This window comes from Hyperolius riggenbachi, chromosome 1 (assembly GCF_040937935.1).
Source record: "Hyperolius riggenbachi isolate aHypRig1 chromosome 1, aHypRig1.pri, whole genome shotgun sequence".
In the NCBI taxonomy this organism is placed as follows: Eukaryota; Metazoa; Chordata; class Amphibia; order Anura; family Hyperoliidae; genus Hyperolius; species Hyperolius riggenbachi.
Window position 1 is genome coordinate 342,739,643 of NC_090646.1, and position 25,411 is coordinate 342,765,053.

Below are 25,411 nucleotides of genomic sequence, written 5' to 3' on the forward strand. Positions count from 1 at the left end.
TTATCCTTTTGTAACCTGCATTATTTCTGTAATTGGGACAGGGTTTATATCTATATTTAGCTTTTATAAAGTGATTTCCTGGCCTTGTACCCAAAAAGAAAGTTAATAAATAATTTGAGAGTATGTTTTTTTAAGAAAAAAAAGTGACTCTTTATTTGAAGCAATACACAAAACACCAAACGCCCACAAGCTAAATAATTACTATATATGCAAATCTCTTGCAGTCTTTCCATGACTATTTTTTTCAGAGCTTAATTCTGTTCTCTTGTACCATTTATGGTGGACGTGATGGGTCCCAGTTTTTCTGTACATACAAAGCTGAAAGAAAAGTGCCCTTATGCTTACACCCTGTCAGATAACTTTAGGTAACTGGCTTGCTGTTACATTAGGAAGAGGATTTAGTAACCTATACAAACTGGGGACAGCGACCAGAGGAAGAGCTCAGTGTAGTTCTTCTCTGCAGCACGTTTAGGATAGGATAGTGGCAATGTCCATGGGTCCTCCGGAATCCAGTGGTTAAGAACACATTGTTAGACTGGTTTGTGTTACTCCCAGCCAAATCGTGACTCTTTGCAGTGTCCTCTTCAGACTCAGATTGGGCATCCGCACCGATGTAAGGGATATCATCTGTACTGGTCTCGCTGACCTGTTTGAAAAATTTATTGCCAGGGTGTTCGGTTTCCCATTCCCTGGGTGTGTCCTCCACTCCATCTGATTCAGAGTCTGAATCTACAGACCCCACTGATTCTGAAATAAAAAAAAAAACACACAGCTAAAATACAGACAAAACAAAAGATTGCAAATTGCAATTCTTTATGTTTTTTTACATCATTTTGTCTCCCAAATATACAGACATGTTGCAGTAAACCCTACAATCTTTCACCACAATCTCAGCAGGGTGGCTTATAAAATCAGCCACAGTAGGGAATTTTTTTTTTTTCCCCTTCAGAAAAATGTAACTTACAGTTCCCAAGCAGTCTGCCTCATTACTGCTGTGCATTACTGAATGCCTTATGTCTGAATTTGTAAAATAGTTTATGCAACTTTCTAGAAATTCTAAAAGTAATATGTAGTTTAACACTTTGAACACATTTAAATGTCCTATTTGATTAGAGCCTGTTTGAGCAACAAGTTTGTCGAAAGGTAGCCATACACTGTTCAATTTTAATGCCCAATCACACATTTGATTAGACAGAATGTCTAATTGATGGTAAATTGGAATGGATTTAATATTAAGGGCTATAATCGATTGAAACATTGATCAACAATGCTAGTCTCTAGTTGATCGTAATGTAATTGAAAACTTGATTGATAATTGAATAGTGTATGACTAGCTTAAAGAGAATCTGTAACTAAAAACAATCCCCTGGGGGGTACTCGCCTCGGTAGGGGGAAGACTGAAACCGATCAAGGCTTCCCCTGTCCTTCTGTGTCCCCCCGAACAGCGGGGATGTAAATATTTACCTTCCCGGCTCCAGCGCAGGCGTAGTAGTGGCTCTTCGCTTGGAAATAGCCGATCTCTGTCGGTCTGCAAGTCTCTTGCGCCTGTGCAGTGGAGCAGACCCAACTGGAATTGGCTATTTCCGTGCTGAGAGCCGCAACAGCACCACCTGCTGGAGCCAGGGAAGGTAAATATATGAAGCCTCGTCAGGCTTGTCGAGCCAGGATTGCGGGACGCTTTGGGACGGCAGTAGATCCCTAAACGTTGTTTTTAAAACGTGGCGTTTAATGCCAGCAAAACGTCTGTATGAACCAGCCCTTAATTAGGATTAGTGTTAGGGCCACTCTTAACTGTGCATGTTTTTTTTGAGACAATAAGGCTAATTTCACAGTGGTAAGTTACACAATGCACACGTTATGAGTGAACTGCAATAGAGACTGGAATTTTAATACAAAGCCTGCATGCAGCGAGTTAGAATAACGCGATCAGTTACAACTGTGAGCAGCCCCAAAGTAATGTATGGGCAGTGAGTTGACAGGCAGAATTATTCTATAACGCAACTGAGCACTGTGAATTGGCCCTAATACTCACTGGACATTAACAGTGCTGACAACCAAGTACTGCATAAGGGTTCATTGCCAAGCAGTGGCTGTAAATGTGTGTACTATTAGTAACATTCACATGTGCACTAACTTACCCACACTTTCTTGATAAAAGGAAATGCGAAGAAAACACAAGTCTGAATGTCCTGGCCACAATAATTAACATGAAAGGGCAAGGGAAAAGATATATATATATATATATATATATATATATATATATATATATATATCATAAAACATAAGTACACTGCATAATTATAATGTGCAGCAAATAAAACAAAGCACAAAAAAATAATTCAGAGAACAAAAGTTAAAAAAAAAAAAATAGTGGTCAAGCCTTCTCAATGAAAAAAAGTAGCTAAAAGAAATAAGATAAAAAAACATATATCACACTGCAAGAGAAGAGAGTAGTTAAAGATTAGGATTTATTCCTATGCCTCCAGTCCAGCCAAGGTTGCCATAGTCATTCAAATATAGGCATTAAATCTTGTAGCGTCCATTTTTTTTTTATGGACCATAATTTTGTTTATTTTTAAGAATAGCTGAGTGAAGGAAAATATTGTAGTCTTTCAACTAGAGGCAATCAATGTCTTAGCCTTACAGCTATAAGTTTATTCTGAGGATTTTTCAGTCTAGGGCATTGGGGTGTTAAGAATTTTGTTCAAGAGGGCAGATACCTCCTGAGCTTGTTTTTTTTAATGGTTTTTTTATTTTCTGTGGTGTGACATGAGTTACAGCACCATCCTCCCCTTTAGCGCTAGACATGTCCCCCGCTCTGCTCATACAGAATGCAGAGCTTGATGATGGGTGGTGAGGAAGTCTCGGTACTTCCTCCTCTCTGCTTGTCATCAGGAACACCCCCTCTATCGCCGGTAATAATGTCTATATGCACCGCATGCTGGGGAGCTGCGCTGTGTGCAGTCTTGAGGTAATTTAGCTCAGAACGATAGTGTACTAATAGCTGTATTAGTACAGTATTGTTCTGAGCTAAATTATCTCAAGACTGCACACAGCGCAGCTCCCCAGCGTGCTGTGCATATAGACACTATTAGCGGCGAGTACAGGGGATTTTCCTGATGGCACGCAACGAGGAGTAAGTACTGACACCTCTTCCCCACCCATCATCAACTTTCTGCTGAAGTTGAATATTTTGCGTAAGCATAGTGCTGGACAGGGGGATGTGGGGCGCCAAAGGTGGAGGAAGGTGCTGTGATTTATGTCACCGCACAGCAAATAAAAAAAACATTAAGTGTGTTATTTTCAAGCGAGGTCAGGGGTACTCAGATTTTGGTAGTCAACTTATATTCGAGGATATGCAGGTAAATACATTGGCTTTCTTTCCACAGTTCCAGACTAATCTATATTAGCTGCATGGCTATTCCTGATGCTCCCGGTGGCTTACACCGTACCATGTGGCTTAAAATTAGGCTTGATAGCCAGATTTAGACTGTGACCACAACATCCAGCCAGCGCAGCATGTCTTGATTTGAAGCCCAGTCATAAGCTGTGTAGAAATAGACAACAGTTGGGCTATGAAAAGCATGATTGATTATTACCAATAAAGCATATTATTACCAATAGAGCATACCTCCCTTCATGGGGCAATTCAATAGTAAGAGGCCAAAACAACCTTTTAGGCAACAATAAGGCTTCATTTCCACTAGCAGCAAGCGATTCAGATTTAATTTTTCAGAAATTTGCATAAGCATTTTTAATGCAAATTCATATTATTTTATGTACATTTTTCTACAAGGAGATCCAGGAAGGAAGTTCCATAGACATTATTGATCGAACAAGCACAAAAAGTTAATATGAAAACACACGTTGTCTGAAAGAATGGTAACACTGCTGCCTTTTCTTTTTGTTTCTGAATGCAAATTTTGCATCTGGTGAACACAAGCACATAGAAATTCATTTGTGTGCAAATTTTTGTGCTAAAAAAAAAAACGCACAAATTAGCACCTAGTGGAAACGGGTATTAATGAAATAGACAAAAAGTTGACAAGACATATCTTGTTTGTAGAATATATCAGTAGCCCGACTTACCTCTGAATGTTGTTCTTTGGTAGTCTGGGGTTAAGCTTGGCTCCTCCTCTTCCGTAGTGACTTGAAGCCTTGGAACACCTCCTAGCAAAGATGTTTCCTACAAAGAACACAAGCAGTACTGGAAACATTGTAGTGAAAGATTTACAAGGAAAAAAAAAAAAAGTATACAAGTTATACAAAACTTACATCATCATGTTTTGAGACTTTGTCCATTTCTAAGGTTGGCTCATTAAAGATCCTGTCGTAGAAGACAATGAGTGTCTCAATAATCCGTGCTTGATGCGGATAATCCACAAGAGAAGACAAAGAAACAGTGGCGTCAGTGGGCCGAGGTCGCATCAGTGCAGGCCCAAAAACGATACCGATGTTACTTGGGCTCATTTTATTCTGTTGTTCATGTTCTGAAACTCTACAAAAAAGTTGGAATAAAAACGACAATTTTTTAATCAGCTGTACCCAGCATCGCCAACTACTTCAGCGTTCCAGCATTTCAATGGCGGAACATCATTTCTAAATAATAGCTTACAGTGATCAGGCAATACTTAGGCATTACTTAAATGCATCTAAGAGCTCTTTCACACCAGACAACGTGTGCATGATTTTGTAAAAGTGTTACCGTTGCACAGCGTGCATGGTGGGGATACCGTTTCAGCGTGAATCGCATACATTGAACAATAAAGTGTTCCCGGACACGTCACATCACGGGAATGCACAAATGGAAAGGAGGCCTAAAGGGTAATAAAGGTTCACTTAGTTTTCTTGAAACATCCATTTGTACCAAGAATCATTTGTCTTAAGTAAAAAAAGGATTAATTTGCCACCGTTCCAGGCCCCTGATACAGGGCTTTCGCAAACGCCAGTTTATCCGAGCCCGGAGGATCTGATGACAAATATGCCAAAACAAGTGGTGGTTAAGCTAATAAAAAAATAAAAAAAAAAGCCCCTAACGTAACTTTCTTTACAACTGTTTTATTTTGGTAACTATGAAGCGGGAAGGAGGCATTAATTTATTTTTATTTAAAAATCACTTTCCTAATTAATGTTCCCCTTTACCTTATAAACTGGTTTCATGTAGAGTCAGCAGCAGCAGAAGTGTCTCCTTGGGACCATAGAAGACTACTGCATTGAAAACACGATATGGGTGAAAGAGGCCCTGGTGTGTATAAAATTATTTAAAAACAAATAGAAACAAAAAGGGAGGTAGCTTACTTCAAATAACATATATATCTTTATATATAGAGGCGCACTATGCTAATGAGGTTTTTCCATTTGGCACTGTTATTGGCCTGAGGATGCGGGCTTAGACCCGTGAAACACGTTGCCTGTGCTTAATAATAAAAATCTGTTGTTGTTACAAAGATTTTGTTATTTGAGTTAAGCTACCTCCCTTTCTTTCGCTTTTCTATGTTTTTCAAGAATTTTATACACACCAGGGTGCCTCTTTCACCCATATTGTGCTTATAGACCCCCAGGGCCGGATTTGTACTCTTTACCGCCGAAGGCCACTGTCACCAGCCGCCCACGTTCGGTATAAGTAGCCAGATGACCCCATCCCCCTTCCCTCCAGTATTGGTAGCCAGATGACTCCCTTAATTACTCCTTTTCGGAGTAGTCAGCTCGCCTTCACACCACAGCAGCCATCAGTGTCACTCATTTCTCCGCTCGTCTCCAGTGCAGAAGCTTCCTTTTCCTTTCCGTCTCCAATGCTGCCCAAGTCCAAAGCAGCTGGCCACAATGCAAACGTGCACAGAGAGCAAGGTGGCCGCTGCACAGGCTGCTGGCAGCAGAGTACTGCGGTCAGGCGCTCGCCTGATCTCCCTGCATTGCAGCATTTGCAAGCTTGCACCAGTTTAGCCTGCGGCTTTGGTGCCCTTGCTCCTGTGGTGCCCTGGGCCATTTGCCCTAAATCCGGCCCTGTATATCCCCCGACATATCCTGTTGGAGGGGTTCAGACACACTACATGTGGTTTACACCACAGGACAACTGTCGATTTTCCTAAGAGAGCAACTGCCACCAGGTCCAGATGGACCACCCCGAGTGGAGTCGGGTTTATGATCTCCACCTGCTTCTTGCAGTCGGTTGCCCCTCTGCAACCCGCCTTTGGAGCCCGCATGGAGAGAATCAATAACTGTTAGAAGACGCGTGAGTAACCTTATGAGAAACGCGATTAAGCACTGCAATTGCAAGCACTCCTAACAAAAGCTATTTGGCAGCTCTATTAGAGTGGCAGACTATAGTGTTACAGCAGACTGCTACACAGAACTTGTGAGGGCAATTTTTGAGCAGAAGAGATCTATATATGTATACATTTTTTTCTTATTTAGGTTATTTTTATCATTTTTTGTCTCTTTTGGATCAGGTGGCTCCATTGTGTGCAAGCTGTGAGTGATTTATGCATGTGAGAACACGGCATAGGAGAGTGCATACCTAATAATAGTATGAAATATGTGAGTGAATGTTGTTGGTTTGAAATACTTAGATGACCATTGTTTTAATTGTGAGCAAGCCTGGCATTTTTATCAGACCTTATTATTTATGTGAAATTGTACTTTTAATAAACAAATTTATATACCTAGAAAAACTGACGTTATCCTATCATATATATTGGATTGTGTGCATAATAACTACCATATATACTGGCAAGCAAGCCGGCCCGCATATAAGCCGACCCCCCAACTTTTTCCTGAAAAACCAGGAAAAAATGATTTACCCTCATATAAGCCGGGGGTAGGAAATGCTGGCCGTGTGATCCCCCCCAGTGTGTCCCAGTATAGTTAGTATAGTGGCCAGTATAGGTAGGTAGTGCCCGGTATAGCTAGTATAGTGCCCGGTATAGCTAGTATAGTGCACAGTATAGGTAGTATAGTGCTCGGTATAGCTAGTGAAGTGCCCGGTATAGCTAGTATAGTGCCCAGTATAGCTAGTATAGTGCACAGTGTAGGTAGTATAGTGCTCGGTATAGCTAGTATAGTGCTCGGTATAGCTAGTATAGTGCCCAGTATAGCTAGTATAGTGCCCAGTATAGCTAGTATAGTGCTCGGTATAGGTAGTATAGTGCCCAGTATAGCTAGTATAGTGCTCAGTATAGCTAGTATAGTGCACAGTATAGGTAGTATAGTGCTCGGTATAGCTAGTATAGTGCCCCAGTATAGCTAGTATAGTGCTCGGTATAGCTAGTATAGTGCCCCAGTATAGCTAGTATAGTGCTCGGTATAGGTAGTATAGTGCCAGGTATAGCTAGTATAGTGCCCAGTATAGCTAGTATAGTGCTCAGTATAGCTAGTATAGTGCACAGTATAGGTAGTATAGTGCTCGGTATAGCTAGTATAGTGCCCCAGTATAGCTAGTATAGTGCTCGGTATAGCTAGTATAGTGCTCGGTATAGCTAGTATAGTGCCCCAGTATAGCTAGTATAGTGCTCAGTATAGCTAGTATAGTGCTCAGTATAGCTAGTATAGTGCTCAGTATAGCTAGTATAGTGCTCAGTATAGCTAGTATAGTGCTCAGCATAGGTAGTATAGTGCTCGGTATAGCTAGTTTAGTGCCCAAGTATAGCTAGTATAGTGCTCGGTATAGCTAGTTTAGTGCCCAAGTATAGCTAGTATAGTGCTCGGTATAGCTAGTTTAGTGCCCAAGTATAGCTAGTATAGTGCTCGGTATAGCTAGTTTAGTGCCCAAGTATAGCTAGTATAGTGCTCGGTATAGCCAGTTTAGTGCCCTAGTATAGTGCCCCCGCCTCACCCAACTCCCCCCCCCCCCCCCCCCCCCCCCGCAGCCGCCGCTGCTATTAGCTTACTGTGCGGCTTCCTCTATTCCCCTCTCCGTCTCCCGGCATGTAAATAGTTCACAGCAGCTCGCTCCACGGCGGCTGCTGTGTGATGACAGGGAGCTGGAGGCAGAGCGGTTTCCTGTAACGGCGATGTGTATCGCCGTTACTATGGAAACCGCTCTGCCTCCAGCTTCCTGGCTGTCATCACACAGCAGCCGCCGTGGAGCGAGCTGCTGTGAACTATTTACATGCCGGGAGACGGAGAAGGGAATAGAGGAAGCCGCTCAGTAAGCTAATAATAGCAGCGGCGGACACGGGGCGGGGGGGAGGCGGCCTTCCAAAACGAGACTCGCAAGCAAGCCGACCCCCCAACTTTTTGCCCACTTTTGGGGGGTCAAAAATTCGGCTTGCTTGCGAGTATATACGGTATACACCCGGTATAGTCCAGCCAGTGGTGGCTGGATAGTGTAGTGGTTAAGGGCTCTGCCTTTGATACAGGCAACCAGGGTTCAAGTCTCGGCTCTGCCTGTTTGTAGCGCCATCCTCTGTATTAACTTTTTTTGCTCCAAGTATTGGTAGGGGGAAGGGGATACCCCAGACCTTGAGGAATAGGCAGCTCCAAATTAATATAGCAGCGCCCTTCAATTAACTCGTTCCGCCTTTGGGAGTAGTTTTCATTATATCACTTATAGACCTTATACTAAAATGTGTTACGCTATTGGGCTCCCATCCTTTTTGTGTTACCTGTGTCTTTTCTCCAGGGTGTCAAGACACCCCTACCATACCACTGCATTTAAAGTTTCTTCCTGACTCAGGAACAGCCATCCCTCCCAGTCAGTAGCATCAGCATGCACAAAAATACTAATGCAAGTGAATGTGAGCCAGATCACTGCAGAACTGGATAGAAATGGTTGCTGTGGTCTTCCATGGCCCAGAGGAGACGCTTGTATTACAGCCAGCTCCTGATCATCACATTTTATAAATTGGGGACATTAATCAGGTAAGGCCTACTTTATCATGCACAGTTTAAGGCACACCCTTGGAGTGACTGACATTAAAAATTAAAAAAGAGTTAACTCATGACAGCCACTGCTACCTCATAGCCAACATACCTGCACAGATGCTTCATCAAATACTGCAGTGTGACTTTATTTTCTTTAGGCAATTCCAGGAGGATTTCCTTCAATTTTTCCACCATTGCTAGTACCTCAGGTTCAGTATCTGCTCCTTTGTTTTCCAGTCGTGATGCCTTTCCAGCCTCACAGCCACGTAAGCTTTCCTTTGCAAGACCCATTAGACTATTGTAGAGGCGGAATGGCATTAGAGGCTCAGGCAACTGAAGAGATGAAAATGGTATCAGTAAAGCTTTGGTATAAATTATAAGGAGAAATAAGGGAGTGGATTAGGTATGCCATCACATCCTGTATCCAGTGTATAAATGTCATATACCTGGCGCAGATAAAGTTTAAGGACATTGCTTAGATCATGTGGTGATGCTTGGGAAAGTTCGACTAATTCCTTGCCATTTTCAAATGCTTGACACAGCTTTTCCACACGAGTCTTTACGCCATTCACCCGATATATACCCTGCATGATACAAAGAACAGTGTAAATATGGCAAGTGGTAGGTGTGCCTACGTCCTGCTAGCAGGAGAAGCATTATCCCAATACAGAGCAAATGCATACATTCCAGCTAAAAATGTAAAGTGAAGTTCCACTCTTTGAGAAATAAGAAATCCCTCCAACTCAGCTCTACACATTGTTGTGATTAATGGCACATGATTCAAATTGCTTTCCTTATATAACTGAATTGAAATGCTGAGCAGCTTAACCATTTCAGCCCGCGGGGATTTTTCAACTTACGCATCAGAGCAATTTTCGTCTCCCATTCATTCGCTAATAACTTTATCACTACTTATCACAATTTATTGATCTATATCTTGTTTTTTCTGCCACTAATTAGGCATTCTTTGGGTGGTACATTTTGCTAAGAATTATTTTTTTTATAAATGCATTTTAACAGGATTAATAAGAAAAAAATGGAAAAAATTAATGATTTCCTTTTTTTAAATTGTAATTTTTTTTTTCCATCAAAATTTTTATTTGGGTAATATTTTGGTGTGGGAAATAAACAGTTAATTTTTAATGTTATTATATGTGTAAATTGTAATGTAAAAAATATGTAGTTTTACTATTTGGCCACAAGATGGCGCCCCTTGAATTTTTTTTTTCCCTCCTTGTGCTTCTCGCTAAGCGGAAGCACAAGTGGGATGCGGAAATTTTTTCGTGCAGAAAGACTGAAGCCTCTAGTAAGAGCACTTCGGTTTTTCTGCTGGGGACACGGATCGGTGATCGGGAACCATGTTCCCGTTCACTGATCCCAGGGCTACTGGGGGACACCACAAGGGCGCTCCCGCGATCGCGCCAAAGCGTGGCACCGCAGCAGAGCAGCCACCCGGACGTGAGCTTCACGTCCAGGTGGCAGAAATGGTTAAAGGACAACTGAAGTGAGAGGGACATGGATGCTGCCATATTTATTTCCTTTTAAGCAATATTAGTTACCTGTCCTGCTGATCCTCTGCCTCTAATACTTTTAGTCACAGACCCAGAACACGCATGCAGCAGATCAGGTGTTTCTGACATTATTGTCAGATCTGACCAGATTAGCTGCATGCTTGTTTCTGGTGTTATTCAGACACTACTTGCAGCCAAATAGATCAGCAGGGCTGCCAGGCAACTAGTATGTTTTAAAAGGACATAAATATGTCTAACTCCATATACTTCTTACTTCAGTTGTCCTTTAACACTGATCATAAAAACTGTCAAGACAGGGAGTATCAGAGCTCAGTTTATGCAAGTGTGGAAAACCATACACAACTGTACCTGCACTAAGCAACCAATTACTCAAAGGGGAGGCAGAGATACCTGGGCCATGTTGTCTGTGCTGAAAACTAGAACACCACAGTACAGATTCCAGAATAGAAAAGTAATGCAATTTGGGCTTACAGACAATTTAAGAAATCCACGTCTTGCTTTAAATTTTCAAACAGCATTAAATAAAACAAAAAACATTTGCGCAGTACAGTCTCAGTAAGGGAAATGAGGCAATCAAGACCAGCAGCTGCCAACCAACAACCTTGCAGCTTGTAATTTAACCAGCAGGTTGAGGTATTTATTGATTGAATTAATTTCCTTCCAGGGTTAGAGGAGAGTTCCAGGTTTGGAGAATCATTTGTTCATCATCACAAGCTGATATAGGCTACCCTGAATGCTGTATGAATACTGACATAATGCAGCTACCCTATTAAAAAAATAATCTAAGTGAAATCTTCAAGTCTCACCTTCATGGTTACTGCTCGACTTTCTATTTCAGAGACACACTTGTGGATAAGGAAAGGCACAAGATCTGGAGAACGATGGGCTGCATCTGAGAAGCTTCTACCAAACAGGAGCAAGCGACCCTGCAGTTTCTTGTGGCCACACTGGATGGCCAGAGTTTCCAGGCACTTCTTGTGGCAGGCGAGGGAGCACTGCAAATGCACAAAGAAGAAATGAAAAAGGCGGCAAAAGAAATGTGAGCGAAATATATAAAATACCATATATAATCTTCCTTGGCTAACCAAGTAATTAAATCTACCTTAAAGGAATACTGTAGGGGGGTTGGGGGAAAATGAGTTGAACTTACCCGTGGCTTGTAATGGTCCCCTGCAGACATCCTGTGCCCGCGCAGCCACTCACCGATGCTCCGGCCCCGCCTCTGGCTCACTTCTGGAATTTCCGACTTTAAAGTCAGAAAACCCCTGCGCCTGCGTTGCCGTGTCCTCGCTTCCCCTGATGTCACCAGGAGCGTACTGCGCAGGCACAGACCATACTGGGCTTGTGCTATACACTCCTGGTGACATCAGCGGGAACGAGGACACGGCAACGCAGGCGCAGGGGTTTTCTGACTTTAAAGTCGGAAATTCCAGAAGTGAGCCAGAGGCGGGGCCGGAGCATCGGTGAGTGGCTGCGCGGGCACAGGATGTCTGCGGGGGACCATTACAAGCCACGGGTAAGTTCAACTAATTTTCCCCCGACCCCCCTACAGTATCCCTTTAAAGTAAGGAACAATGCAGAAACGGCCTGTCTCCACTCATCAGTTTTTCTGTGCATCTTCTACACAGGAAAACTGCAACCAATGTTAATCAACGGTCTAGTTCACACTTGAATGTGTTTTTCACATGGAGAAAAACCAATTGACAGCAACATTTTGGAGTAATTCCTGTGCTCACCTCCTCACATTCCGCTCCCTGGAAGTACACATAACTGTTACACTCCCGACATTTGCTTGGTGTCCGCAGCTTGCGCAGTCTGTGGGTTCGAGCAGCCCGAGATAGGCCGACATTACGAAATGGACCTGTGGGTTGGGGCACATCCAAGGTGGCAGGGATTCCATTGATGTCTGTTAAACAGAAGGAAAAAAAGTGGGAATGTAGAACTTAGGATGTTGTTCCAGTCTACAGTCAGAGATTCATCAGCATCCTCTTGCTCTGACCCAATAGCTGCTACACTTTTATGTGTCTTGACTCTTTCAGATTACTCTAAACCCACTTCTTCACCAGTATTCTTGGACATGTGCCACTTTCTGCAGATTGTATTTGATATTTAGGTTAGAAGAGAAAACATGAAGCTAAAAGTCCTTGCATACACAACGTGAACTATACACAGTGAATTTATAAACTGTCGCGTCTTCCACATGCAGATCATGCCTACCTTGTTCCAGTGTTGTCAGTCTTTTATTTTCATAATCATCAGCAGGGGTAAGAGGCTGAACAACTTTTTCTGTGAAATCTGTAAAAAGACACATAGTTAATAAACTGAACTTCACTTAAAGAGAAACTCCAACCAAGAATTTAACTTTATCCCAATCAGTAGCTGATACCCCCTTTTACATGAGAAATATATTCCTTTTCACAAACAGACCATCAGGGGGCGCTGTATGACTGATATTGTGGTGAAACCCCTCCCACAAGAAACTCTGAGTAGTACTCCTGCAGTTTCCTGTCTGTGAACCTTGCTGCATTGTGGGAAGTAGCCGTTTACAGCTGTTTCCAACTGCCAAAAAAGCATGCAGCAGGTACATCATCTGCCAATAGTGAAAATGTCACCATGTAATAAATGTCAGAATGTAAATCAGGGATTTAAAACATTTTACAATGGGCAAACACTGACTAAATCATTTATACATACGGTAATTGTCGTAAAATTGAAGCACTTTTTTTAGTACATTATTTTCACTGGATTTACTCTTTAACTGTTTGTCCAACAATCCAAAAAGCAGTATAAATAGCTAGCAATAAAGATAACGAACACCAAGTACACATGGGTAAGCATTTCTCAAAAAAGACCATGACAAAGAGGGGATTTATCTAGATGTGTGCTGAGAAAACTGGTGCACAATGGTATCAATTGCCCAAAGCAGCATCAGATCAGAGATATTCCACACCTATAATCTGTTTAGTTGCTCCAAACAATGGCTTCATATGACAGTTTTCTGTGCACATATCCTGATAAATCAGAACAAATTTCAGTTGCTTATAAAGTTCAAAACAACCTGCTGCTCACACATCAAATGATCTTGAATGGTTTTACATTGCCCTTGCCACAGACAAAAATATTTCAGACAGGTCTGGGACAAATACGAGGAAAAAAAATAATGCCCTCCACACTTGATATGAAAATGTGTGGGTGGGAAGGGGGGGGGGGGAGGGGAGGAGATCTAATAAGTAAACTGAGAGGTGGAAATGTGCAAAAGGGTTCATTACTTTTGTTTAGAATGTAGCCAGACCTCTTTAGTATTGCCTTTTTATTTAGTCTAATTTTAAGCACACCTGAAGTAAGAGGGATGTGGAGGCTGACATATGACATATTTATTTCCTTTTAAACAATACAGATTACCTGGCAGCCCTGCTCGTCCTCTACCTCTAATACTTTTAGATGTTGAACAAGCATGCAAGCTTCATGTGCTCTGACTTAAAGGAATACTGTGTAGGGGGTAGGGGGAAAAAAGAGTTGGACTTACCCGGGGCTTCTAATGGTCCCCACACAGACATCCTATGCCCGCGCAGCCACTCACCGATGCTCCGGCCCCGCCTCCGGTTCACTTCTTGTCGGAAAACCACTGTGCCTGCGCAGCTGTATCCTCGCTCCCACTGATGGCACCCGGTGTGTATTGCGCAGGCCCAGTACGGTCTGTGCAGTACTGTACACTCCTGATGACATCAGCGGGAGCGAGGACACGGCCACGCAGGCACATCAGTTTTCCGACTTTACAGGCGGAAATTACAGAAGTGATCTAGAGGAGGGGACCGGAGCATCGGTGAGTGGCTGCGCAGGCACAGGATGTCTGCGGAGAACCATTAGAAGCCCCGGGTAAGTCCAACTCTTTTTTCCCCTACAGTAGTCCTTTAAGTCTCCATAGCCCTCTTACTTCAGCTGTACTATTTTAAATGCCTCTTTCATGCCAATGAGCTTGTATTTTGTCATAACATAGTGAAACCAATAAATTGGGTTCATTCCTGCTTGTAATGAAAAAACAAACAAACATCAGATTAACAACTTGTTCACTGCCAACTAGTACTGCTGGTGTGCTGCTATACAGGATGGGTATGATGTTATGGTGTTAGATATGCTATGGCTAATACAGTCAGGAGTCTCGCCCTTAGTAGAATGGGGTTAATGTTGCAGAAGAACCTTTTTTAATGTATGCATTACCATAAAAGGGATAAATACAGCATACCTGCTGATTCCTTGCATCCTGCTGCATCACTTTCAGGCAGAGCACTTGGCCAAGATTTATGTACCTGATGGCCTCTGCCACCTGTAATAAATAATGACAAGCCTCTTATGGAAAGGAACATTTACATATGACAAGAGTTAACATTCCTCTACATACTATTACTTTGATAGTAGTGAAGGAAAAAGCGAGGCACCCTATCCTGCAAATTGTAGTTTGAGTCACACCTGATTACTGACATAGCAGTATGCAGTGGGGGTGGCCCAGAGCCTGACAGCTGTTTTGCAGAAAATCCGCTTCTTCAGAGGCTAATAGGACATATTGGTGAATTACCAGGATACAGCACCTCACATCTTCTCTCACTGCTAATGAAGAAGGACTGTAAAAGTGCACGTATCTTCCCTAGGGATCTACCTGGGCCCATATATTTCTCCCTTAGCTGCATCTAGTGCCAGTCTTGCCTTTAGCTTTCTTATTACTTTTACTTTGCTAACACTTGTCCTACAATGCCATTAGCAGGGCATTATAAGCAGAGTATCAGGTTAGTCTATTTATCAGGACACCTTTAAGGCCATGTCCACACTCACCACTTTTTCTGTGCATTTTCTGCACAGTCTGCAGTCTCCACATAATATCCTGGGATGTAGATGTGTTCAGAGAATAATATGAATTCTTGAGAAAACCAGTGGAATCTGAGTATGGTTAGTGTTTAGCACCTTACTTAGTCAAACAGGTGACTTACTGGACCAATCTACAAAAAATAACTACGTCTTTGGCTGCATATTCAGGTAGCTTAAAGGAATACTATCGATGTATGCATTTATTTTTAAATGCTGTATGTTGTAGCACACATTAGGACAAGTACTAGGAGCAATTTGATTCCTCACACAGCTGTTCCTCTCAGCTGTAAAATCCTCCGTCAGTTTTGGCCGTCAGTGTTGGATACAAATGTATCTAATACTGAGCTCCCAGAGGGCTAAGACCATGTCTGCACAGGGGAGTTGCTATCAACTCCTCAGTTTATAGTGTAATTATCACCTTGCTGATAGAATCTTATTGATATGGTGGTAAGGGGTTAAAGATTCTAGCAATGTGTGTTTATTATCTTTGCTTCTCTTGACTGATAAAGATACTAATAATGCTAATTGTAAACAGTGGTCTGCCCCTCTCAGCAGCTTGTAAAGTGGATGCAGCCTGGAGTGAATCACCTCAAGCAGGAAGCCAGTCTGAGTGAAAACACAGACTATTGTTAAAGGCTAGTTATATTCCAGCAATATTACAGCAGCTCATTTAGTTACCTGTTACCACCTCAGATCAGCCTATTTCTCCTCATGTCTGCTGCATGCTGTGAGTGACACAGTGAAATATATTTGTGAGCTGAGTGACAGAGTAATCAAGCAGCTCAGGGTGACCCAAACTACTATGAGCTGTGTGAGAAATGAATTTTTAAGCAGGGATAGTGAGAGAGAGACCTGGGTGAATAAATAAAGTGCCCCTAGCACTAGTGGTAATGTGTATACTAATATAGAGTATTAAAAAAAAAAGTCGTTTCAATCGATAGTATTCCTTTAACCCTCCCTGGCAGTAGGATTATTTCCAAATGTATTGACCAAAAGCGGTGCAATTTTTTTCTCAAGCTTTTAGACCCTAAAAAAATCATACTGCTAGAGAAATGTGCGGCAGCCCTGCACATTCCACACCTCCGATGGATCCAATTCGGGATTACCACTCTGAGCTGTGGTTTTCCGGGCCGAGCCTGACTCGGGGTTACCTCTACGGAGGTTAATGTAAACTGCACTATTGCTGAACACAAAGCAATCTTTTCAGTTCTTTATATTGCAGGAATTAATGGGAAAACTTATTTCAGCTTGCTTACATGTAAGTATACTGAAACTGAAACTAGCCATTAGGTGGCAGCAAAAAGCGCCCAACCGAATAAAGTCTGGAAAACAATTACATTTCTCTGTTATGCTGGCCATACACTGATCGATTACAGTACAATCGATCAACCAAACAATAATTGGAATAGATTCAAAATAACTGAACTGAACAGATCAAACAATAATCGATTTTTGGCGATGCACTAGGGTCGATTTTTGTTCCATTTCTGCCCTTTAATCAATCGGCTTCTGTGTTCGATCACGCATGTCCGAATCGATTCATACAACAACCCTTTTGTGTGGAACATCTAAATTGCTGAAAGTGCATGTTTTGAAAAAAAAAGGTTGATTAAAGGTTAATCGAGCACAATTGAAAACACTTGATTCTTGTTCCATCGATTGAAATAACCTGACCTGTCACCTACTTGATCAACGCATTTTAAACATTTAATTAAATATCAGCCAATATGAATCAATCTGACATAAAGTTGTGTACCTGATTTCTATCTGATTCGATTATTTCATCAGTTTTAATAAATCCTCAGTGAAGGAGGGAGGAGGGAAGGTGACTACCAATAACACAGTAGTGCAATAGCACAATCAGTAAACTCCAGTGTTACAATGATAAAGAACTGCAAAGGATCACCAAAATACATTGACTAGGTATTCAAGTGAATTGGACCCTAAACCCAACAATGGAGTCAATGCAGAAAAGGCTGTGCGGGGAAAAAAAAAATCTTGTCAGGAAAATACCGCATTCGGTATTTTAGACTCTTGTGTGCTAATTCATAAAAATGTTTACAGTTGCGATAGAAGTTCGGGAGTTCCCAAACTAAGGCTGGCGGTAACACGAGAAGCTGCCTGAGTTGATACATTTCCTCTGTGCAGAGACAGCATTACAATAAAAGAGGCATCCCCAACTTCCTTTTAGATGGGTATTTTTTTTTAAACTGTTTGCCCTGAATCTGTGCTGAATCTGTCTATTAGTCTTTCTAAACAATCTATTTAATTGCCACAGCTTAGAAGAACTTCAAGAAATGTTACACATGCAGGCTTTCTGATGTAAAAAAAACAACAACATGAAAACAGGTACCCAGGAGATTAAAAAACACAGCCTGGGGTATTCTGGGAAGCCTTTTTTGTTCTGCTCTCCCAGCTGCTGCCTGGGAGATCTGTCTCCATTAACTTTGCTGTTATCCACAACCTTATCACCTCTTCAAAGCAAGCGGTATTCTCTGTCCCAATACCACCTGCTCTAATCTTTATGAATTGACATTTAGTGAGATGTGTTGAGATAATCACCACATAAGGCGGTAATTACCTCACTGCTCAGGAATTCCAGCTTTTCATGTGGTAACAGCTTTTATGAAATGACATTTTGCTCAGTAATGTCAGCTGTTTTCAGTATTACCGCATGCGGGAATGCTTTATGAATTGACCCCAATGTTTGCCCTGTGACTGTATTTTATGATACTTTTTGCACTACTGACAAAGCGTCAGTGGTGCAAAAAGTATCATAAAATACTGTCACATAAACAAGCAAATATACAATAGACATGTAAATATGCAAAACACACTAGATTATAAATGGCAACAAATGAGCCCTTGTCTTTACCAGCCCACCAAATTATGCTGCTCCATGTGCCACCCAGTCATTCTTCCTCCTCTCTCCACTGAATCTTACACATTGCACCTGTAAAGTGCTCATTCACTATTTATCCCTACAATGTCACCCAAATGATCGAGCAATGATTATTAAGAGCAACATTCATTGACAGTGTGCGCAAGCCTTCGTTATTCTACAGGGCTCCTAACAGAGATTTTGCTCTCAGTCAATGGATTAGTCCAAGTGTGGAAAAAGAGTAAACCACCTACTCTGTGCAATACAGCAAGATGGGCTGCTTCTAGCCAGTAGCCAGTCCATTTTCCACAAGCAGAGTACATACAGAGTCCAAAGCTGGCAAAGTAGTACAATGTCAACTTCAGTCAAGTTTTGTAAATTAATTGACCGCTTCAAATTGGAATTGAAAAATATTTTTTAAATCCCTTAAGGAGCACTAACATACGCTTGTAGCAATTTTCAATGACATTGGCATGATTAACTCATGGCAAACACAAGCACCGAAGTCCATGGAGGCATAGAATTCTCTATCTCCATACACCTCTGTTGTGTTCAGTAGCCTCGGAGGCAGGATAACAAACTAATGATGACCAAACTTGGTAACAGGAAGCTAACCAGGCATACTCAGACTCAGAAGACCACCTGTGTGAACAAAGGACTATGAGATGTTGTAAACTTGCATAGTATTGCTTTGTGTTCTAATTTGATATTAGCACACTTGACATTTGCCCAAAGAAACTTTTGTAACAAGAGAGGAATATGTGGCGTTCATACATCTGGCCTGTAGATGACACTGATCTACTTGTATTCCTGCGTAAGATTATCTAGACTGTAGTGGGTCCTTTGCTCCTGTTTTGCCCTAGCTAGGAACATGGAATGAAGACACTGCTTGCATAGAGAGTTGTGAATCCTGTAAATAAACCTACTTACTGAACACAACAACCTCCACTGTCTAAACTTATGTCTGCAGTACTGTCTTTTCTTACCTCTTCTTTCCACAACCTTCTCTTCTGTTGCAACTTCTTTATTTTCTGCTGTAGAAGAATCCTGGGAGGACAGGCTGGACTTCCTAGCACGAATGTATGGTGACCTAGAAAATAAATTACAACTGCTATTGCTTTTCCCCTCTTTAAATGCTGTAGATTTTCAGAAAGATGAATAAATGAAGCTAGTCATACAATATTATCTGTGGGGTATATGGCTGGAAATCATAGGAGGTTTCTCTCTCCACATCTGCTCCGAGTTGCCTGACATACGAGGCGTACTGCTGTCCCAGGTCATACAGCTTGCTGCTCTCACAAAGCGTCTGGAATCCCACAGGCAGATGCGCAGTCTCTATGTGCATGCTCTGATAGTAGGAAATGGTGGCCTGGGAAGAAGGAATGGAGTATGGGAGTCACAGAATGAATAGCTGGGAGTAGACAAGAGATTCTGAATATTCTGCCAGTACACATGGGAAAGCCAAAGAGGAGCTGCAAAAGCATAATTAGCAGCAATCGCCTGTGAAAAGAACAATGAAAGCAGCATGTGAATAAAACACATTTTCCTTACAGAACGTAAGATTTGGTCCGTCTGTTTGATGAGCTCTTGCAGCTGGCGGAGAACATTCACTTTCACATCCTCTAATTCCTGCTTCTGTGTCTTGGCATCTGCTATGCAAGTCCGGTATGTGGCCATTGCTTCCTCTGCCTGTAGCAATATCAATGAGACAAAAGAATATGTATTAAAGGTGAACAATCTAGAGTAACTTTATCACATTCATCACAGTGAAGTGACTAACACAGCTCTGAAAAAGGAAATGATAGGTTATCCTTGTGACAGAGATTGGAAGGGGCTGCTACTGCTGAACTTTCATTATTAAATATATTATGCCAATGGTAAAGAATCCATTGGATGAGCTTTACATTACTTTTTTTTACAGATCAAGACTTTTGCCATCAGTGGCTCTGGAACAGCAAACCAATAAGAAATAAAGATCCAGGAAGAGCCTTAAAGTGTACTCAAGGTGACATGTGACATAATGAGATAGACATGTATGTACAGTGCCAAGCATACAAATAACTAGGCTGTATTCCCTTTCTTCTTTATCTGCCTGAAAAAGTTAACAATTCAGGTATGCAAGTGACAGTTTTTCTCCAGTGGGGACCTAGTCAGACTATAGCGCAACCCTGAGTGATAAGGAATTACAGCCATAAAACTCTTGCCTGGAAGAGAACAGCTTCTGAGCACAGTAGAAAGATAAAAAGGTGAATAGTTCCTATTTTTCTAGCTCATGGTCACTGAGACTGTGTGAAAGACAGTAATTCATATGAAACCATACAACATTAAACCCAGTGATGCTCATCTGAGCTAGGATATCCGAGGTACTCGGATATCCTAGCTCGTTTTTCACTATTCGAGCTCGAATACCGAGCTCGAATAGTATTAGCTATCTGGGCTGTGCTATCCGAGCGCACTCGGATAGCAAGCAGCTATCCGGAGATATCTTAGCTATCCGAGCTCGGATAGCGTCACGAGCTCGGATAGCGTCACGACAGACGTCACCTCGAGTCCTCACAAGCAAATCAGAGGGCTCCCAGCCCTCTGACTGCAGCCAATCACAGAGGGGGAGCCTGGCCAAGCCCCCCTCTATAAATAGCGGGCGCCATCTTGCCTCACTCGTCCTGCTTGCGACTTACTGACTGATAGTACTGAGAGACTGCTCCAGTGCTTTTTGTCTGTGTGCAAGTGCATTGCTATTGTTCTAAACCTAGCGTTTTTACACTCCAACACTTGATATTCAACTGTAATGCTTTGTATTGTAGATACAGGGCCGGGCCGAGGCATAGGCTGGAGAGGCTCCAGCCTCAGGGCGCAGTGTAGGAGGGGGCGCACAATTCATTCAGCTATCATTCCTAATTGTGTTTGAAGCAGAAAGAAATAAGAAAAGGGGATACATAGCAGTGACTGCAAGCCAGATAACTAGATATTAAGGTGTTGGGGAGGTTGTGGGCCCTGTGGCACCTCTTAGTCTAATAGCAATCAGTGTGTGACGGCTGGGGTGGCAGGGATGGAGGGGCGCACTTTGGTGTCTCAGCCTTGGGTGCTGGAGGACCTTGTCCCGCCTCTGTGTAGATAGATTGTATTTTAGGCAGTTTAGTTTGTGTGATTACTAGGGGGACTAGGGAGGGAGAGAGACTGTCACTGGTGCTGCTGCAGGCCCTGTGCCTAGGCAAGGCAGCCTGCCCTGCTCAGTGCTCTAGTCTCTAGTTACCTTACCTGTGCTCTCACCTGTCCTACTCTACTCCTGTACTACTACTACTACTTCTGTGTTAGATAGATTTGTACTATTTTGTAGTTAGCAAGGCCCAGCTTTACTGCTATACCTGTCCTGCTGTATCTGCTCTCTGTAATCTAGTCACACCTGTTCTATTATTTAGCTAGATTCTTCTATTGTTTAGTTAGTAGTACTGTAGTGTACTGTACTCTAGTCTGTGTATAGGTATCGTTCGTCACCGCGTTACCTAGGGTCTTTGTGTGCGCAGTGCACGCGTGCACTGTCCGCACCCTCTCGTTAGTGCTACACCCGTCCTATTGTTTATATATTACTTCTATTGTGTATTCGCTGACTTGTACTGTAGTCTGTGTATAGGGACACCGTCAGTCAGCGTCAGCTAGGGTCTTTGTGTGCGCAGTGCGCACTTTCTCGTTAGTGCTACACCGATCTCTGCTGTAGAGTACACCTGTCCGTCACCTCACACACCCACCACCACCAGTCCCACCCCATTAAAGTACCCCACTTGTCCCACCCGCCTTTACATACATAAGTTTTTTTTTTCATTTGTATAATATTAAAAATATGCAATGTCTGGCACTGACAGCCGCGGTTTGAGCAAGGGCAGCAAGGGCATTGCCAAGAGAGGAAGTCGTGGGCGTGGCAGCCGCGCCACCATCACCATGCGCAGTTCTGCGTCTGCACCAGTGGCTATTCCGCCATTAGCCACTGGCCGTGGACGCCTTGGCCGCCCAACAGCTGGGAGTCACGCTGCAGAGACACAGCAGCAGCGTGTGGCCCAGATGTTCCTCCCACCGCCAGGTCGTAGCCGTCCTATTGAGAAGGACGCAGACGCTGTGGTGGAACTGATGGTGGATGAGCAGGCCACCATTAGCTCTGGAACCGAGTCCTCCACCCCCGCCACCACTCCTGTTCGCAAGAGCAGCAGCAGCCGACCAGCACTGCCTGGGGAGCAGGAGGAGGAGGAGCCTCAGCCTCAGCCCCAGCAGGCGACATCAGCACCCTGTCACTCAGCATCTTGTTATCCCCAAGCGCAGTGGGGTTATGGAATGCTGTTGTGGTAGAATTGGCGGAGGAAGGAATGCTCATGGGCACTTTGGGGGATGATGCTTTGGACAGTCAGACAGTGGTGACTGTCCATCCGCCCATGCATGCAGAAGGGGAGTTTGGGGGATCCCAGCAGGACATGTTTGCGGAGGGGGAGGATGATGATGACAGGGTGAAGGACAAAGACTGGGTGCCAGGTCCTGGGAGAGGGGATGTCATCAGCTCTGAGGAGGAGGAGGAGGATGCGTCTGCAGGCCTTGCTAGAAGGATCAGCATCGCAGGCATGGGCAGGATCACAAGTGGGCGTGGTATGCAGGCCACACAGCGTGCTGATCAGGAGACAAGTTCTGCCAGTGCCACCACCAGCCGCACCAAGACCCCCCCCCCCCCCCCCCCCCCCAACCACCACAGGGAGACCAGCGGCAGCAGCACCTTCCAGCCGAAGGGGCAACTTCACCTCCCCAATATGGAATTTTTTCACCCTTCCATATTTGGAGTGCGAGTATGCCACCTGCAACCAGTGCTGCAAGCAGCTCAGCAGAGGGAAGGAGCCCTCTGCGTTTGGCACCACCTCTCTGGTCAACCATCTTGCAGGGAAACACTTTCACGAGCATGAGGAGTTCGTGAAGTTGAAGAAAGCTGGCAGTGGCAGTGGCAGACCCGCCACCACTGCGAAGCCGTCGGCAGCAGCCACCCGCCCTCCTCCACCTCCTCCAGCAGCACCAGCAGGAGTGCGTCAGCAACGCACTGCTCCTCCTCCCTCTGCAACTCCTGCCGCCTCTGCAACTCCTGCCACCGACACTGAGGCCTGTTCTAGCAGCCAGTCCTCAGTGGCCTCCTCTGCTTCCTCCACTGCTTCCCGTGCCAGCAAAAGGCCTCGCCAGACCCTGCTCAGCGACACCTTCCAGGGGGTGGTCAGGGTTTTGCCTCCCAGCAGCCGTTGCGTGCGTCAGCTGAACGGCTTGCTGGCACGGGCCATGTGCTCCCAACTCCTGCCTTATTCCCTTGTGCAGGAGGGGAGCGACATGCATGCGCTCCTGATGTGTGCAGCCCCCGATTGGCCAATCCCCAGCCGACATTTTTTTGCACGCACGGCCATCCCTGCACTTCACCGCTCTGTGATGGCCAATGTCGGGAGAGGGCTGGAGCACGCGGTGGGTTAACGGGTCCACATCACCATGGACTCGTGGAGCAGCCGGTATGGGACAGGCCGCTATTTGTCCTTCACCGCGCATTGGGTCAGCTTGGTGGGAGCAGCATCGGGCACTGTCAGAGCAGCAGCACCAACAACGCAGTGGGTGGTGCCACCATGCAGGGTCAGCAGAACAGCAGCAGGTTCCTCTGATCCACTTCCATTCTCCGGCACACCAGAACAAACCCCTCGCCTCAGCAGCAGCGTGAAGCCCCGCCACTGCCAAGTGCTGCTGGAATTGGTCAGCCTGGGGAAGACCAAACTGATGGCGAACCACGTCCTGGCCAAACTCCGAGAGCAGGAGAGGAATTGGCTGACCCCCAGAGGCCTCAGAGTCGGAGAGGTGGTGTCTGACAATGGGGCAAACCTGGTTGCTGCCATCAGCAGGGGAGACCTGACCCACATCCCTTGCCTGGCGCACGTCCTGAACCTGGTAGTCCAAAAGTTCCTGCGGACCTACCAGGGGATGGACCGACTCCTTGAGGCAGCAAGGAAGGTCGTGCGTCATTTCCGGCTCTCGCTTGCAGCCATAGCGAGCCTAGAAGAGGTGCAGAAGGAGCTGCACCTGCCACAGCACCGGCTCATGATCGATGTTCCAACTCGCTGGATGTTGGAGCATCTGGTTGAACAGAGGCAGGCTGTCAGCCAGTACCTTGCACGTGCAACAGTTGCCTCCATCACTGCAACTGGGCGTGCCGCCACCAACCTCCCGTCCATCATCTCCACAGGGGACTGGGGGCACATGCAGCAGGTGTGCTCAGTCCTGGCACCCTTCCTGCAGGCCACCAACATGGTCAGCAGGGACCATGCAATGGTGTGCGAGTGGATCCCCTTGGTGTGTGTGCTGGACAGGGCCCTGTATGCACTGGTGGAAGAGGGAGCGGCAGCCTTGGACCAGCAGGAGCTGCAGGCAGCTTCACAGGCCACTTCTGAGGAGGAGGACGGCTTGGAGTTGGTGGAGGTCCCTGACCTTGCTGCTGATGAGGGGGAGCAGCAGAGCGAAGCTGGACTGGTGCGGGGGTGGAGAGAGGATGAGGTGGAGGAGGCAGAGGAGGACAGCAATGTCGGCTCTGGGGCTGCCGATGATGTGCCAACAGATGTGGCCAGACTCTTCCCAATGGCAGCGCACATGCTGAGGTGCCTGCACAAGGACCCAAGGGTCATCCAGATGAAGCAGAGGGAGGACATCTGGATCTGCATGATGCTGGACCCACGTCTGAAGGGGAAGCTCAGCCAGTTCCTGCCTGCAGGAGGAGACCGTGCGCAACAAATGAGGGATTTGCAGCTGTCCCTTGTTGAGCGCTTGGAGGAAGCCTTCCCTCAGACATCCACCCTCACTGTCCAGCCAGCACAGAGGCAGCAGCAGGTGCCTGCATCCACCAGCAGCAAGCGCATGCGCACCACAGACCTGCTGTCTCTGACCCAAGAGCTCTACATGAGTGTAGAGCTGCCAAGGACTAGAGAGGAGGTGCCTGCAGCAGCATCCTTCTCCAGTCACAGGCAGCGCTTGACCCGCATGGTGGCTGACTACTACATGGGGTCCTTCAGCGGGCTTGACAGCGTGGCCCCTGTTGATCCCATGGAGTATTGGGTCAAGCACCTGCCGATCTGGAGCGAGCTTGCGCAGTACGCCCTTGAAGTGCTCTCCTGCCCCCCTTCCAGCGTACTGTCAGAGCGTTGCTTCAGTGCAGCCGGTGGAGTCGTCACTGAGAAGCGATCTCGTCTGTCTCACAAGTCTGTGGACAGACTGACGTTTCTCAAAA

The 25,411-nt window shown here is 44.8% G+C and overlaps 1 protein-coding gene across 2 annotated transcripts in view; it reads right to left on the reverse strand.

Moving 5' to 3' along the window:
- Window positions 1-125: 125 nt before the first annotated feature.
- ARHGAP45 (Rho GTPase activating protein 45) overlaps window positions 126-25,411 on the reverse strand; it is a 113,199-nt gene continuing 87,913 nt past the window's right edge. Inside the window, exons 12-23 of one of the 2 annotated variants that reach the window (XM_068234022.1) lie at window positions 19,687-19,824; window positions 19,314-19,504; window positions 19,122-19,225; window positions 14,638-14,718; window positions 12,612-12,689; window positions 12,131-12,300; window positions 11,201-11,389; window positions 9,309-9,446; window positions 8,972-9,195; window positions 4,276-4,498; window positions 4,090-4,186; window positions 126-747 (exon numbers count right to left, since the gene is read on the reverse strand). In XM_068234022.1, coding sequence (XP_068090123.1) covers window positions 407-747; window positions 4,090-4,186; window positions 4,276-4,498; window positions 8,972-9,195; window positions 9,309-9,446; window positions 11,201-11,389; window positions 12,131-12,300; window positions 12,612-12,689; window positions 14,638-14,718; window positions 19,122-19,225; window positions 19,314-19,504; window positions 19,687-19,824 — 1,974 coding nt within the window. In that variant the 3' untranslated portion in view covers window positions 126-406. The remainder of the gene's footprint in view (window positions 748-4,089; window positions 4,187-4,275; window positions 4,499-8,971; window positions 9,196-9,308; window positions 9,447-11,200; window positions 11,390-12,130; window positions 12,301-12,611; window positions 12,690-14,637; window positions 14,719-19,121; window positions 19,226-19,313; window positions 19,505-19,686; window positions 19,825-25,411) is intronic. The other variant, XM_068234023.1, reaches the window with a different exon arrangement.